The sequence below is a fragment of the Odocoileus virginianus genome, chromosome 11 (assembly GCF_023699985.2).
Source record: "Odocoileus virginianus isolate 20LAN1187 ecotype Illinois chromosome 11, Ovbor_1.2, whole genome shotgun sequence".
NCBI lineage: Eukaryota > Metazoa > Chordata > Mammalia > Artiodactyla > Cervidae > Odocoileus > Odocoileus virginianus.
Genome location: NC_069684.1, coordinates 26,161,388 through 26,179,665, shown reverse-complemented (window position 1 = coordinate 26,179,665; position 18,278 = coordinate 26,161,388). Strand labels below are relative to the sequence as shown.

Below are 18,278 nucleotides of genomic sequence, written 5' to 3'. Positions count from 1 at the left end.
AAATAACAGAAAGACAAATGAGAGAAGAGAAGGGAAAGGAAAGGAAGGGGAGGGGAGAAGACACAGGGAAGGGGAAGGGAGGAGAAGAGATGGGCGAGGGGGAGGGAGGAGAGTAGGAGAAAAGAGAAGGGGAGAGACAGGAAAGGGAAAGGGGAACAGAATCTCATTTCACATCTCAACTAAGATTTATTTTGTCAACTGAGAAATGAGGCGGCAGGGGAAGAAGGAGAGAAGTGAAAGTTGAGAGAAGGAGGGAAAATGCTGAGGCATGAGGAGAAGTGAAAGAGGAGAGTGAAAAAGATGGCTTAAAACTCAACATTCAGAGAACTAAGATCATGGTATCGATCCCATCACTTCATGGCAAATAGACGGGGAAATAGTGGAAACAGTGACAGACTTTATTTTTCTGGCCTCCAAAATCACTGCAGATGGTGACTTCAGCCATGAAATTAAAAGACGCTTGCTCCTTGGAAGAAAAGCTATGACCAACCTAGATAGCATATTAAAAAGCAGAGACATCACTTTGCCAATAAATGTCCATCTATTCAAAGCTATGTTTTTTCCAGTAGTCACATATGGATGTGAGAGTTGAACTATGAAGAAAGCTGAGTGCCTGAGAATTGATGCTTTTGAACTGTGGCATTGAAGACTCCTGAGAGTCCCTTGGACTGCAAGGAGATCCAACCAGTCAATCCTAAAGGAAATCAGTCCTAAATATTCATTGGAAGGACTGATGCTGAAGCTGAAACTCCAATACTTTGGCCACTTAATATGAAGAACTGACTCATTTGAAAAGATCCTGATGCTGGGAAAGATTGAAGGCAGGAGGAGAAAGGGACAACAGAGGATGAGATGGTTGGATGGAATCACTGACTCGATGGACGTGAGTTTGAGCAAGCTCTGAGAGTTGGTGATGGAGGAGGGAGCCTGGCATGCTGCAGTCCATGGGGTCACAAAGAGTCAGACGTGACTGAGTAACTGAACTGAACTGGGGAGAAGGAAGGACAAAAAACAAAGCAAGAAGAAAGGGGACAATGAGAACAGAGCAAGGGAATAAGACAGCCCAGAAGATAGAGCAGGTTTCATTTCTCTTCTGCCTAACATTTGACTTTTGTCAGCCTGTACATGCAGACTTGCTTAGAGAAGATGGTTGTACAGTTTATTTTTGCATGTAGAGACTTGTTCACTTCATTCTTAGAGATAGTCCTCTGGGAAGGATGCCCCAGTGACCGAGTCTCACTTAAACTGAGCTCTCCCTTCAGACCTGGACAAGCCACATTCCAAGCAGAGAAGGCTGAGGCACTGTCAGGCCTGGCCAGTGGCCGAGGGTCAGTGGAGCACAGGGTCTCCTTGGCCGCTCCATATCCCAAGTCCTGGGGAAAGAGCCCCCCACCCACAATGAGGTACAAAAGATCTCTGCTTTTCAATACCCAGCCTTCCAGAGAAGGACCTTAATGCCAACAAAGCGATCTTATTGTTTTCCCAAGCATTTGCTTACCCCTTAATAAATAATGATATTAGGTCTTTGGAGGAAAGAAGGAGAGAACTGCCAATAGGAGATTTAATTTGCTATAATCAACCCCTCTTAGCATGCAGAGTCACATAGTACAAGTAAAAGAATTAATCTGCACCAGAAAGAATTGCCTCTTTGGTGTTATGAATCTAATCATTTACGAAGCTGAGTCAGCATTTTGGGTTTAGATGGAGCTCTCAGGAATAAAAGCCACAGGATCAGGTTTCAAATGTGATCTGAATGGTGCCCTTCATTGAATTTGGGGGCCTTTGGCTTATACAAGGAATGAAATGCAAATAGAGGCACTGGGCCTCTTTTAGACACCCCCTAAATGTTCACACAGACATGTAGGGGATGAATAAATACATGCAGGACTCTGGGCTGCCTGTGTGAGATATTCCTTCTTGATTCCATTCTCTAGGATGGATTGTCAGACCTGCCAATCATCTCTGGCACCCCCATTATACTTGGGAGATGTGTTTGCTCTGTGCATACTGTTTTATAATCCTCAGAGGTGGAATTTCATAGCCCAGCAATGCTTTTGCCTTTGACATTCTCCTAAGCAGGATTTATTGCTTCCAAGACAGATGTGACTTGAATCGATTATGTCTTTTAAGCAGTCACTCTGGAAGCAGCCTCCAGGTTCTCTGGAATACTTTTTGCCTGACTTCATTCAACTTGCAAGCTGATGTCAGAGTATTTCATCATAATCTAATACTATTAAGAGTCCTCTGGGTATGGAACTAAGAAGGCTATTACACCAACTAAGTCCAGGATGTGGTTGCTACTCTTGAAGAGCTTACGGCCTGCAACACACAAACATCTATTAATATCACAAAATGCAGCTGAACGGAAGGAGGGACCTAGAAGTTATATTTACCTGCTATTGACCTCTCATTATTGATGAACTTAGAAAATGAACTAAGTACATTTGTTCATCTTTGGAATTGAGACAAGAAGCAATGCCAAAAAAATGAATGGAAAAGATCCAAATTTCCAAAATGCTCAATAAAGATTCTCATTAAAAGTCATATAGGTATGGTTGTCTGTTTCAGAGCGCAAAACTACACATCACCCCAGCCATTCCAAAAATGTTGGGGTTTCTCAGTATTTTATAAGTTTGGCAACATTAATCTTATAAAGAGTTGTTTCAGAGGTGATCCGAGCCTGGGGGTATTAGATAACATAATTCTAATTGACTTCAGCCATAGACCTAGATTCATAATCACAAATAATGTTTCAAAAAGTTAATGGCTTTAGAAGAAAATAAATGAAGTTAGTATTTTTAGATTGATCACAACCCACCTCATCCTATATTAGTCCAAAAGATAAGAGGGAGGGATCTTTGAAAAAATAAGAGGCAAAGAAATAACATTTCCAGACACTATACCACTTTCTTACCTGATTTTCTATGATCATTTTTCTCTGGAGAAAGATCCAACTGATCCTCCTTTTAGAATGTATGACTTAGCAGAATATCCACCATATCTTGCTCCATGTTTCCCTACCTATTTAAATGAGAAAATTCTAGCAGGCATTGATTTGGCACCAGGAGAGAATGAGATAATAAAATATTCCCACAGAGTTCAGTTCAGTCACTCTGTTGTGTCCGACTCTTTGTGACCCCATGGACCGCAGCATGCTAGGCATCCCTGTCCATCATCAACTCCCAGAGTTTACTCAAACTCATGGTCCATTGAGTCAGTGACGCCATCCAACCATCTCACCCTCTGTCACCCCTTCTCCTCCTGCCCCCAGTCCCTCCCAGCATCAGTGTCTTTTCAAATGAGTCAGTTCTTCACATCAGGTGGCTAAAGTATTGGATTTCAGCTTCAGCATCAGTCCTTCCAAACTGATTTTCTTAAGGATGAACTGGGTGGATCTCCTTGCTGTCTAAGGGACTCTCAAGAGTCTTCTCCAACACCACAGTTAAAAAGCATCAATTCTTCCCACACAGTAACCACATTATAATATATTTTAGTCCCACTTGATAAATAAAGGAAAATTTGTAATCAAAGTCATAAAGGATACAAGTTGTTAAATGAACCCTGTACTTAGGGGGAGAAAAAATTTCCTTAAGCAACATTAAACATTCTCAAAATCCACTTCTAGGCACTAGTAAGCTCATATATGAAGGAGAGGGAAAATATGAATGATTTTTTACTCCCTTAATATTTTGCAAACAGGAATTTAGACAACATTGTCAAGGATGCATTCAGATGATTCCCTTGGCTGTTGTATTAGCTGTAGGATTGGGTCCAGGCACCGAGGAAAGCTAATCCTTTCAAGAACAATTTGCTCTCTTTTATTTGGTAAATTATTCTAAATTTCCCTTTTTCCCCCTGAGTTTTAAAATTGGTTGTTGTACCTTCACAATCTTCCCTTTCTCCACTAGTCAGGCCTGGGGAGAAAGGAGAGGCTGAATGGGTTGCTCATAATAAAGGGGAAAGGGGAGAACAGTGAATAAAAATGAATGGCCTTGAATAGTTTGGGCCACCTCAATACAGGGGCTCAAAAATGCCATAGGACAGCTTCAAGCATTGACAGGTGAGAAATGAACAAAACCTTGCCAGTTAAAGTCTATTGTTGCAAGATCTAGGCTTCACGATTGATTTTAAATAATAAAACATAAAACACCACCATGATAGAAACAAAAGCAAAGAAACCACAGTACAAAATCTGATACAGAGCAGAACAGAGGAAACCACCAACCATCCTGATCTCTCTGCTGTTGAACAGAAAAAAAGCTCGGGAAGAAAGCCCTAGGAGAAAACAGAACAACATCACCAGACTCAAAGAACATTTTCTTAAACATTTCTATATATGGAAGAGGCAGACATGAAAATAAAATCTAGTTCAGCTTGGCTTCACAAACACAGAAAACCATCAATTCTCTTAAGACACCTGGTGTTTGTCCATCAACATATCGGGAGAGACCCACCAACAAAACCAGAAGGAGTAGATACATTATTTTTTAAATATTTCAATAAAAGAGTGAACAAGCAGTAACCTTGAAGAATCACATCTCAACAAAGCATGCAATGAACTAAATATCTTCTGTAATTAATTCACTGCTAGCATTAAAAAGAAAAAAAATAGTGCTGATTCGCTTACTGGTGGTGCACCAAATGTACCAAAGTATTCATTAGTTACTCAGTGATGCTGTTTGGGATAACTATTGCTCCACTCCAAAGCCTCTGCCAGCTTTGACGCCTGCCAAATTTGTATGTAAATGGATTTTCACTTTCCAAGGCTAATAGGAGATCTGTTAAATTCTCAGAGACAACACATATATTATTTTAAGCCCTATTACTTTGACTTAAAAACAAGCCACTTTGATACTAAATCCAAAATAATACTTAATTAGAAATCCAATACTCAATATATCAGAATGTCCATTACTCAACTGTTTATCACAAAGTCAGTCATAATGAATGTGACAGATGAGCATTTTTGCACAACCAATACCAAGAAGAAAACAAAAAAGGTTACCACCTACTCTATATAGGATTTATTAATCTTTGTACCTGAGCATCCATTAAGAGGTGCCTCATCAATATCATGGAACTCTTGAGTGTCTCCTTCTCAGTGGGAAGAAAAGGGTCTTGGTCCTCCTCCAGTGCCTTTGACTTGGTGACAATAAAATGGGATATCTGGTCATTTAGGGTGTGCAGTGACTGGACTGCTGCAAAAAAGAAAGAAAGAAAGAAAGTCGAATCACAGTAGGTAACTTTCAAAGAAAAATTGGCTATTGATTTTTGAAGGGAGAATTGAGGGGAACACATAAGGTATAACTCAGGCAGGTGTCAAGAATCCTTATATCTATGGGTCTCTCCAACACATGTGTTTAATGGGTAATAGACTGAACACTCTCCAAATTGTGAGCCTATATGGAAATGCTTAGGGATGCAGTTGTGGGCAAGACCAGACTGGATGCTTGTGCTCATGGAGGGTTCAGTCCTGTGCCAGTCACAGAAAACAAACAAGTTAGCAAATACTTCTATGAAGATGACACATAAGTGTTTATGAATTAGAGAGAGATTAGTAGGGCATGAGGGAGAGCTCTATAGTAGATTTACATTTACAGTAATACAGTTGGCTATTTTACCTCTAAACAGATGGCCTTTATCATTAAGTTTAATGAAGGGATAGTGGCCATGTTTTCCAATCAGTACCACATGTGTACCAGGAGGATTATTGTTTCTCTATCATTCATATGGCACTTGCCATCTGACATAGTATAGATTTTAAGATTTCACTTTTTTGTGTTTTTTACCTCTTTTTCTGCTTTCTCCACAGTAAATTCTCTGGTAAGAGTAGAGGTTTTCAAGATAATCTCTTGGTTTATGTTTGGTATATGCCCAATAATTAGGAAAGGTCCTAAAAGTTAGAGGGTACTCAATAAATGTTGGTGAATTAATTTCCTTACATTCCCTTGAAATAAAATTTCTTTCCTTATTGAATTTCTATAACTTTCAGGTAAATCTATCCTTTCAAACCAAGAATAAGTAAAGCCTACACATTCTCAGGAAATCACTGCACTAATCACCATTCTGAGAATGCAGAGTAATTATCAAAAACTAGTATCCAATAGAATCACTCTGAGAACATCTGCCTTTTGACCATGAGCCAGTAAGAATAATCAGATTACCCGCTTACTGCAAATAACTAAAAAACTATATAATATATCAGAAACAAATACTTTTAGACATTGAACAATAGCAAAGCACTGTGATCCTTTAGAAATGATGAAAAAGTTGAGTTCTTTTTTTTTTTTTTAATTTTTTTTTTAATTTATTTTTATTTGTTGGAGGCTAATTACTTTACAACATTGCAGTGGTTTTTGTCATACATTGAAATGAATTAGCCATGGATTTACATGTATTCCCCATCCCGGTCTCCCCTCCCACCTCCCTCTCCACCCCATTCCTCTGGGTCTTCCCAGTGCACCAGGCCTGAGCACTTGTCTCATGCATCCAACCTGGGCTGGTGATCTGTTTCACCCTAGATATACATGTTTTGATGCTGTTCTCTTGAAACATCCTGCCCTCGCCTTCTCCCACAGAGTCCACAAGTCTGTTCTATACATCTGAGTCTCTTTTTCTTTTTTTGCATATAAGGTTATCGTTACCATCTTTCTAAATTCCATATATATGTGTTAGTATACTGTAATGGTCTTTATCTTTCTGGCTTACTTCGCTCTGTATAATGGGTTCCAGTTTCACCCATCTCATTAGAACTGATTCAAATGAATTCTTTTTAATGGCTGAGTAATATTCCATGGTGTATATGTACCACAGCTTCCTCATCCATTCGTCTGGTGATGGGCATCTAGGTTGCTTCCATGACCTGGCTATTGAGTTCTATCATCACCAGCATTCTGCAAAAATGGAATGTCCAGACCACAGCATGGGAAATTCAAGGAGAACCCAGTCCTCACATTGAATTGAGAAGACAGAAATTGGAAAGACTAAGTCTGCTCTAATTTGCAAGACAAATCACTAAGAAAGAAGGAATTACACAGAGATCCCTAGAAATCTGCACAGGAGTCTCTCTGAGTTGTTGGCTAAATATCAATCCTATATATGGGTAAGATTAAACCCTACATATCTGGCAAAAGAAAGTTTCAGGAGAGGACAGTCACATTTTGGGAGCTGTAAGCCCAATAATTCCCAAAAACAAATCGTTTTCATGCTCACCAGCCAAAGTGTAGGGTCTTGGTTGGAATTCACAGCACATTCAGCAGAGACTCCAGAAGGATAAAGGTTTAGAAATAAAGCTAAATGATCCTTAGAATAAAGGCAACTACAGGTCTACCAAAAAGGAGTTTAAAAGTAAGCCTTGTAAGGATCAAACTGATCTGCCTGTAACTGAAATACTTACCAGGAAAGAAAAATGAGCTTTTTTTTTTTTTTTTTTTGTAGAGGTATAACACAACCTGGGCTCCCCTGGTGGCTCAGACGGTAAAGAATGTGCCTGTAATGAAGGAGACTCAGGTTCGATCTCTGGGTCAGAAAGATCTTCTAGAGAAGGGAATGGTTACTCAGTATTCTTGGTTATCCAGTATTCTTGCCTGGAGAATTCCATGAACAGAGGAGCCTGGCAGATTCCAGCACATGGGGTCACATAGAGTTGGACACGACTGAGGGATTAACATTTTCGCTTTTCATAACAAAATCTAGCACTCAAAATGCAAAATTCATAAGGCTCTGTATTCGATAAAAAATTATAAGACGTGTAAAGAAACAAGAAAGTGTAGCTTGTAGCCTGGAGAAAAATCAGTTTATAGAAACAGATTCAGAAATGACAAGTGATAGCATTAGAAAATATGATTATTAAGATAGCTACTATAGATATTCTTTGCATGTTCAAGGTTGTAAAATAAAACATTATTATGATGAGGAGAAAAATATAATATTTAGACCAGAACTAAGTAGAGCATCTAAGGATGAAAAATGCATATCTAAAATGAAATTTTTATTAGAGGAGATGCATAGCAGATTAAACAATGAAGGAGAAAATATCAATGAAATTGAAATTTTATAATAAAACTACCTATAATGAATAAACAGAGCCTCTTTGACAATATAAAGCTGTCTGAGAAACATGCACTTGGAATCTGAGGGGGTTGGGTAGTGGCAGGGACAGAAAAATTGTTTGAAGAAATAGTGAAATTTTTTCCCCCAAATTTGAAAATACTATAAACCTCTGAATACAAGAATCTCAATAAACTTCAGGCAAGACAAATACAAAGAAAACTACACCAAGGTGTATTATAATCAAATTGCTAAACAAATCAAAACACAGTGAGAAACAGAAAATCTTTTTTTTTTTTTTTTTGCATTGGCATGGAGGATCTTAGTTTCCTGACCAGGGATCAAACACACACCTTATCCAGTGGAAATGCAGAGTTTTAACACCTGTGCTACCAGGGAAGTCCACAAAAATCTTAAAATCAGCCAGAAGAAGAAGGCATACTACATTTGGAGGAAGAGAGATAGGAATGGTATCAGACTTGTCATCAAAATCTATGAAAACCAGAAAATAATCTATGACTGTTAAAAATACTGAAGAAAACACTTGTCAATCTAGAACTCTATAAGCAATAATAGTATCTTTCAAAAAATCAAGGTGAAATAATGAATTTTTTAGATAAACAAAAACTGAAAAGTCTTCACCAACAGACTTTCATTAAAAGAAATGTTAACTGTCCTTGCTGTGTGCTTAGTCGCTCAGTTGTGACCAACTCTTTGTGACCCCATGGACTGTAGCCTGCCAGGCTCCTTCCCTCCATGAAATTTTTCCAGGCAAGAATATTGGAGTGGGTTGCCATGCCCTCCTCCAGGGGATCTTCCCAACCTGAGGATCAAATCTAGGTCTCCCTCATTGCAGGCAGATTCTTTACTGTCTGAGCCACCAGGAAGCCCAAGATTACTGGAGTTGGCAGCCTATCCCTTCTCCAGGGAATCTTCCTGACCCAGGAATCAAACCAGGGTCTCCTGTATTGCAGGTGGATTCTTTACCAGCTGAGGTACCAAGGAAGCCCAGAGTAAGCATTACAAATAGCAAATAAATCAAAGATGACTTTGAGCTATAGAGAATCAGTCTCAGACAACTGAGCATAGAGTTGCAGCTACAACTCATGAAATAGGAAGAATACAGAATATGACATCAGAGCAGGTTTTCATTGCACAGGAAGGCTCTAAAATACTTTCCTGGACTAGGGAATAAGCTTGGCTAAAACAGAGAAAGATGAACAAAGAGAGGAAGTATGGGACCTGATTCCTGCCTAACTTGAATCCTTGTACTCAGAAGGAGATGGTAGAAAAACACTCAGATAGATTTGGCGATCTGAAAGCAGAGTGACTTGATGTCTCGTGTCCTGCCCTGGGCATTGGGTGGGACAACCTCTCAGTTCACCCGCCAGCATGAGGGTAGAAACAACAGTCACATGGCATTTCAAGTCCCAGAGGCTCTGAAACAGCACTACTGCCCTTCCACCCTCACTCTTCCACCTCCAGTCTCGCTTAGCATCATGAGGATGGAAGATACCTCCAGCGAGTCCAGAAGTACCCAGAGGGAGAGTCATGGACCCCAAGAGAGGATAATCCACTAAGTCCCCTACATACAAACTTTTAAGTTGCAAACTTTCAAAGATGTGACCATGCTTCTGGTTCCAGCAAGAACCCAGAACCTGATGCCATCAGCATCATGCATGAGTGAAATGGCAGCTTGCCCATCTCCTATTGCTGATGATCCGTCAGCTCTACCATCTCCCACCTCTTCTCCCTCCTCCATCCAGTAACTCCTCTTGCCTGTTGACTCAATGCCAGTCCCAGTATGCCAGCTGAGGTACTGTCTACGGTACTTTTCAAGGTATTGAACTGTAAGATAAAATTTTTCTTTTTGTGTTTGTTTTCTATGTACCATCTGACCTGTCTCTTGAGAAAGCTGTATGCAGGTCAGGAAGCAACAGTTAGAACTGGACATGGAACAACATGCTGGTTCCAAATAGGAAAAGGGGTAAATCAAGGCTGTATTTTGTCACCCTGCTTATTTAACTTATATGCAGACTACATCATGAGAACCGCTGGGCTAGAAGAAGCACAAGCTGGAATCAAGATTGCCAGGAGAAATATCAATAACCTCAGATATGGAGACAACACAACAGAAAGTGAAGAGGAACTAAAAAGCCTCTTGATGAAAGTGAAGGAGGAGAGTAAAAAAGTTGGCTTAAAGCTCAACATTCAGAAAACTAAGATCATGGCATCTGGTCCCATCCCTTCATGGGAAATAGATGGGGAAACAGTGGAAACAGTGGCCGACTTTATTTTGGGGGATTCCAAAATCACTGCAGATGGTGATTGCAGCCATGAAATTAAAAGACACTTACTCCTTGGAAGGAAAGTTATGACCAACCTAGATAGTATATTTAAAAGGAGAGACATTACTTTGCCAACAAAGGTCCGTCTAGTCAAGGCTATGGTTTTTCCATTGGTCATGTATGGATGTGAGAGCTGGATGGTGAAGAAAGCTGAGTGCCGAAGAATTGATGCTTTTGAACTGTGGTGTTGGAGAAGGCTCTTGAGAGTCCCTTGGACTGCAAGGAGATCCAACCAGTCCATCCTGAAGGAGATCACTCCTGGGTGTTCATTGGAAGGACTGATGTTGAAGCGGAAACTCCAATACTTTGGCCACCTCTTGCGAAGAGCTGACCCATTTGAAAAGACGCTAATGCTGGGAGGGGTTGGGGGCAGGAGGAGAAGGGGATGACAGAGGATGAGATGGCTGGATGGCATCACTGACTCGATGGACATGGGTTTGGGTAGACTCCAAGAGTTGGTGATGGACAGGGAGGCCTGGCGTGCTGCGATTTATGGGGTCCCAAAGAGTCGGACATGACTGAGTGACTGAACTGAACTGAACTATTATTTGTGTGAAAAGTATTGTTAACCTATTACAGTACAGCACTATATAGCCAACTGGGTTAGTTGGGTACCTAGGCTAACTTTGTTGGACTTATGAACAAATTGGACTTAACACACTCTCAGAACAGAACTCATTCGTATGTAGGGGACTTACTGTATACAAGCCTCCTAATAACCCAGAGAGAAGAGAAAGAATGGGCAGGGGAGTAATTTGAATTTATTTGATATTTATCCAGAAGGTACTAAGTTTTCAACCAGAAGGGACTGAGTTATTATCAGTTGAAATGTTGGCTCTAGATCCAAGTTGAATTTCATTATAGAAAGGTGAAAACAACAACAACAAACAGCTTTTTGGAGTTGTGACTATAAATTTTTAAACACTCTATATTTCTTTTCTCTCATACTTGCACACGGGAAGGTTGGAGCACACCGAGCTATCAGTTCAGTTCAGTTCAGTCACTCAGTCATGTCTGACTCTTTGTGACCCCATGGACTGCAGCACGTCAGGCATCCCTGTCCATCACCAACTCCTGGAGTCCACCCAAACCCATGTCCATTGTGTCGGTGATGCCATCCAGCCATCTCATCCTCTGTTGTCCCCTTCTTCTTTCGCCTTCAATCATTCCCAGCATTGGAGTCTTCAAATGAGTCAGTTCTTCACATCAGGTGGCCACAGTTTTGGAGTTTCAGCTTCAACATCAGTCCTCCCAATGAATATTCAGGACTTATTTCCTTTGGGATGGACTGGTTAGATCTCCTTGCTGTCCAAGGGACTCTCAAGAGTCTTCTCCAACACCACAGCTCAAAAGCATCAATTCTTCAGTGCTCAGCTTTCTTTATGTACAACTCTCACATCCATACATGACTACTGAAAAAACCAAAGCTTTGACTAGACAGACCTTTATTGGCAAAGTAATGTCTCTGCTTTTTCATATGCTGTCTAGGTTGGTCATAGCTTTTCTTCCAAGGAACAAGTGTCTTTTAATTTCATGGCTGCAGTCACCATCTGCAGTGATTTTGGAGCCAAGAAAATAAAGTTTCTCACTGTTTCCATTGTTTCCCCATCTCTTTGCCATAAAGTGATACCATGATCTTAGTTTTCTGAATGTTGAGTTTTAAGTTCTTCACTCTTCTCTTTTACTTTCATCAAGAGGTTCTTTAGCTCTTTGCTTTCTGCCATCAGGGTGGTGTCACCTGCATATCTGCAGGTTATTGGTATTTCTCCTGGCAACCTTGATTCCAGCTTGTGCTTCATCCAGTCCAGCATTTCTCATGATGTAGTCTACATATAAGTTAAATAAGCAGGGTGACAATATACAGCCTTGATGTACTCCTTTCCGATTTGGAACCAGTCTGTTGTTCCACATCCAGTTCTAACTGTTGCTTCTTGACCTGCATACAGATTTCTCAGGAAGCAGGTAAGGTGGTCTGGTATTCCCAACTCTTGAAGAACTTTCCACAGTTTGTTGTGATCCTAACGGTCAAAGGCTTTGGCATAGTCAATAAAGCAGAAGTAGATATTTTTCTGGAACTCTCACTGAGCTATAAGGCATCCAAATAACCTACCAGAATCTAGCACCAATCTCTGCATGATTCATGCCCCATTTTCCATCCTGCCTTCCCTTTCTCTGCCTTCCAGTACATGGACATAGTGTTCTCACCAACAAGCCTTTCTCCCATGTCAATTCTGAGGATACCTCAGTTCCCAAGTCCTTTGCCTATAGACACTGCTATTAACAAAACTCATGTCATTGCTTGGAAGGAAAGAATTATTTTCAATGTATTTCACTCTAACCAGGCTAGTGAATTTGCAGTTCTCAGAATGCATCTATTACAGGCTTTCTCTATTCTTGTTCCAGAAAATTGAGGATCAGTAACTAAAATATGCACTACATTTCACTTTGTTCTAAATTCAAGGTGCATTGAAAGTGTTCACACATTGAAAGTGTTAACACTCCCTTCTCTTCTATTCTTTCATTGAACTTACCATATTATGTTGTAATTGCCTAAAAATCCATCTATGGTGGATTTAATTATTGGTTCCCAAGCTCTTCCTCTTGAACCTGTTCCTGTAAAGCCCTCCCTAGGTACCGTTCTTTGCAGAGACACAAACTTCCTGTCCTAAATGATGTTGGGATTTGCCACGTGACTTGCTTTAGCCAATAATTGTGAGCGGATACGAGTCAAACCATGTCCAAGCAGAAACTTTAAAAGTCATCATGTGGTTCCATTACTGCTCTTTCCCCTTTGCCAGAATGCAGAAGGCATGCAAGTGAAAAGCAAACTCTTGCTACTATAAAGCACCAAAATTGGGGGAGAGGGGCATTTTTTACTGGAGCAGAGCCTCACGAATGCTGACTACTACACAGTCTCTGGACTAGATGGTGACTCGAAAGCAATAATGGAATTTTGTTCACCATATATCACAGGTGCTTGGCAAAGAAGAAACACTTGGGAAATGTTTATTGGACAAATAAATACAGTTGTTTTGAGGGTATGGATCCTAAATAATAATAATTATAAGAATTACAGTTTATTGGGTGTCTATCATATCAGGGGCTTTTAAAGCCTCTGTGCAGAATGATGAGGCACTAATAATGTGGGTTCTAGGACCAGAAGCCTGAGTTCACACCCAGCTCTGATATTTACATGACTGGCAGTTACATAACATAACTGCCCGGCACAATGTAAGTTTCCAACAAATGTTGGCAGTTATTATTCTTAAAGATAAATCATAGATGCAGAATCTGAAGCTCAGAAACATACACAACAGATGAGACCCAAGGCTATGACATGACTTTCCAACTCCCATTCTCATAATCTTGCCACAATACCCACACTCCTGACCCAGAATAATGTCTGGTTAGAGAACACCACCACAAGTGGGGTGTTATACCACCAACACCAGCCAAGTGGGACACAATAAAAGTAAAGGCAGGGAACAAGTCTAGAGGTTTTTTATTTTTATTTATTTTTTGGCAAATGTAAAATAAGCAGATGGTAGAGTGTCTGGCACAGTAAATATTTCATGTACTAAAAATATCTAGGATTGAAGCCCTTCACTGATGCTCCCCTATCTATACTTCTTAAATCTTCTCTCTCCATCACATAGTTCCTTCACTGATAATAATAATAATTATTAATAATATTACAGCAAACACCAATGGGGACTCAATATTTGCAACAATGGTGTTACATGTTTAATAGGCATTACCTCACTTAGTCACCCCAATGATTCTACTGAGGTGTCATTATCATCGTTCCTAACATACAAATGAAGACACTCAGGTTAAGGGATTCATCAAGATTATGCACCGAGTCAGTGAAGAAGACAGGACTCATATCTACGCAGAGCCTGCACACAGAATTCCTGCATTATACCACCTCCACCCCACACACCCCTTGTTGCTTCATTGTGCTGTGTTCTCTTTGGGCAAACAAACTATCCTTCTGGTCCCCTATGTCTTGCTATTCCATTCTCATCATTCCTTCAGGATGTAGCCAAGGAGGCTGAGTCGATGTCTTTCCACCTAGGGTACCACACAGAGCGATCCTAGCCATAGAGGATGCAGGCTGGCTGTGGGGTACCACTTGGTGATATCCTCACAGTTTTAAAGGTGAGAAAACCGAGACAAGAAAGAGGATCCAGCTCTCTAAAGATGCTCTGGCAGTCAGTTTGAGAGTATGGATTCTAGAAGCCTGGTCTCAATCTTGTCCACCTCTCCAACTAGCTGTATAACCTTGAGGAAGCTGCTTGAGGCCTCCGCTTCCCCATCTCTAAGTGGGGATTATAATAGTAACAATTTCACAGAGTTTCTGAGAATTACAATAAGTGAGATCATTTGCACAAAGCATGCGGCACATTAACTATTACATGATATTTACTGTTACGATTATTCCACAGTTTGTACCTCGAGTCTTTAACTCACTGATATTAACTAGTTGCTATGCTTGTAACTGAGTGTAATTACTGGATCTTTGTTGTATAAATAAACCAAGATGGCCTCTGTGTATTACTCTACGGTGCTTATTTCTCCACTGCAGGCTGAGACCCATTAGCTCAAAAGGCAGCAGGTGCCAAACGCAAATGTTTTACATCCAAATATTTTAAATACAGACTAAATAAGCAGATTGTTAACCATTTAGAGCCTGTCTGCTTTGCAAGGGCTTCCCAGGTGGCGCTAGTTGTAAAGAACGCACCTGTCAACGCAGAAGGCATAAAGAGAAGTCTCCCGCTTCCCTGATGCCTCAGATGGTAAAGAATCCACCTGCAATGAGGAAGACCTGAGTTTGATCCCTGGGTCATGAAGGTTCCCTGGAGGAGGGCAAGGCAACTCACTCCAGTATTCTTGCCTGGAGAAACCCTTGGACAGAGGAGCCTGTCAGGCTACAGTTGAAAAGGTCGCAGAATCGGACACAACTGAAGCAACTTAGCACACACACACGAACTGCTTTGCAAACCCCACAAAACTGTCCCCAAGTTCTGCTAGCCATTGATGAGATAAACCCTGGTACATAAAGACCCCAAGACCCTACTGGTCTCTGACCCAGACTCCCCACTGTGCTGACGAGTGACACCACTTGGACACCTAAGTCCCCTGGAGGACCCCTCTCTCCCCCAAGAGTTCCTCGCCCTCCTCCCCTCTGAGTACTGACCTGCATTTCTGCATAGTCTGCTGTTGTGCAGGACTTCACATGCAAACTACCAAAGGGTCACTCAATAAAGCCTGTGTGAGCTACCGCCACCTAGTGGTCATATCTTTTCCCTTGCTGAACCCCAAGATCTCTTGAACACCCTCTATTACCCATTTGTCTATTTGTTTTATATCCCAGTTACAATGAGTCCAGTGCATCATACAAAATGAAAATGCAACAAATGTAAGTTGAATAATTAGAAGTAACGACACAAGGAGGAACCTTTTCTTCAAGGCAGGTCACTGTGTTTTTAGCCTCATGTGTGTGTTAAGTCATTCTGTCATTTGAGATGGCACCCAAGTACTGCATTTCGGACTCTTTTGTTGACTATGAGGGCTACTCCATTTCCTCTAAGGGATTCTTGCCCACAGTAGTAGATATAATGGTCATCTGAATTAAATTTGCCCATTCCAGTCCATTTTAGCTCACTGATTCCTAAAATGTCGATGTTCACTCTTGCCATCTCCTGTTTGACCACTTCCAATTTACCTTGATTCCTGGACCTAACATTCCAGGTTCCCACGCAATATTGTTCTTTAAAGCATCAGACTTTACTTCCATCACCAGTCACATCCACAACTGGGCGTTGTTTCCGCTTTGGCTCCGTCTCTTCATTCTTTCTGGAGTTATTTCTCCACTCTTCTCCAGTAGCATGTTGGGCACCTACAGATCTGGGGAGTTCATCTTTCGGTATCCTATCTTTTTGCCATTTCATGCTGTTCATGGGGTTCCCAAGGCAAGAATACTGAAGTGGTTTACCATTCTCTTCTCCAGTGGACCACATTTTGTTAGAACTCTCTACCATGACCTGTCCATCTTGGGTGGCCCCACATGGCATGGCTCACAGTTTCACTGAGTTAGACAGGCAGGAATACTTGAAGTGTGCTAAGTCACTTGAGTCATGTCCAACTCTTGTGACATTATGAACTATAGCCCTTCAGGTTCCTCTGTCCATGAGATACTGCAGACAAGAATACTGGAGTGGGTTGCCATGCCCTCCTCCAGGGCATCTTCCAACCCAGGAACTGAACTCACATCTCTTATGTCTCCTGCATTGGCAGGTAGGTTCTTTACCACCAGGGCCACCTGGGAAGCCCTCATGGGTACATGTAATTTGTCTGGTTACATCTATTTCCCTCTTCTTCTAATAAAAGAAACTCTCATTCCATCTTGGAGAAACACCCATCTCCACTTGTGGTTCATGTAGGGCTCATGCCATCCCCAGGTCACAGAGGTGAACATGTCATCCAGACCTCTCCATCCAAAGCACTTCATCTCCAAGGCAACAGTGGTCCAGGAGCAGCCTTGTGACCTAAATATGCCCAACAACATTTAATTCCAGAATAATCTGATAGAACTATTAAGAAAGAGAAAGGCTCTTTTCCAGTTGAGTTTGCTAAACTGGTTGAGTTTGCTAAGAATGTGGAGAGCTGGTGGTCTTCTTAGCCATTAACTAAGGAGCCCCAGCCTGAGAATAAAACCAGTGGAGATAAGAGGGAATCCTCACCCACAGACAGAGAGCGAGATTCTTGATATTATCATTACAGCATTGGGATTCAGCCACAGACTTCTCAGGTGGATCGCTAAATTTCCTTCTTTTCATTGGCACATTTGGGTTGGGTTTCCATCATCTGCAATCAACAAGTCCTGATTACTGGAAAAAAGCCTGTACTTTGTCTTCATTGTAATAGTTATTAATGTGAATACTTCTTTAAAGTCTGCCTCGCTGGCAGATTAAAGAAGATCTTAAATTTTGTGAGAAAAACCAGGAATCCAGTCTTCTGCCATAAGTGAGACTTTAGACATATGGTTTCAGCCATCTCAAAGCACCCCAGATGACAGCCCAGTCACTCTGGAGCAGGGCTGAACCCCTTCTCCGGATGATGCCCTAATTCCTGGGCCACAAAACTGTGAGCATAATAAGGTGCCACCCTTTTGTTCGGGGATGGCTTGCTCTGTAGCGATATTGTTGTTCAGTCGCTCAGTCATGTCCAGCTCTGCAGCTCCACAGACTGCAGCACGCCAGGCGCCCCTGTCCTTCGCTATCTCCCGGAGCTTGCTCAAACCCATGTCCACTGAGTCAGTGATGCCATCCACCATCTCATCCTCTGTCACCCCCTTCTCCTCCTGCCTTCAATCTTTCCCAGCATCAGGGTCTTTTCTAATGAACTGGCTCTTCATATCAGGTGGCCAAAGTATTGGAGCTTCAGCTTCAGCATCAGTCCTTCTGGTGAATATTCAGGGTTGATTTCCTTTAGAATTGACTGGTTTCATCTCCTCTGTGGGGCCTGCAATGCAGGAGACCCAGGTTCAGTTCCTGTGTCGGGAAAATCCTCTGGAGAAGGAAATGGCAATCCACTCCAGTAGTCTTGCCTGGAGAATCCCATGGACAGAGGAGTCTGGCGGCTACAGTCCATGGGGGTCGCAAGAGTCGGACATGACTCAGCAACTACACAACCACCACCACCCATCTCCTCTGTAGCAACTGATAAATGAAAGTTCCATGAGGTCAGCAACCAGGTACTTTCTGTTCATCACTGCTTCTCTACAACACCTGGCTTACAGTAGTGCTTGAAAAAATATTTATCCAAAAGAGAAAAATGAATAAACAAATGAAGAAAATAGCCAGCTTCTCTCCATTT

At 41.4% G+C, this 18,278-nt stretch overlaps 1 protein-coding gene across 4 annotated transcripts in view; it reads right to left on the bottom strand.

Moving 5' to 3' along the window:
* Positions 1–18,278, bottom strand: part of KAZN (kazrin, periplakin interacting protein) — a 1,309,273-nt gene that overhangs the window by 967,700 nt on the left and 323,295 nt on the right. For all 4 annotated transcript variants that reach the window (XM_070474078.1, XM_070474075.1, XM_070474076.1 and 1 more), the window contains exon 2: positions 5,041–5,198. In XM_070474078.1, the coding sequence (XP_070330179.1) occupies positions 5,041–5,198 (158 nt within the window). The remainder of the gene's footprint in view (positions 1–5,040; positions 5,199–18,278) is intronic.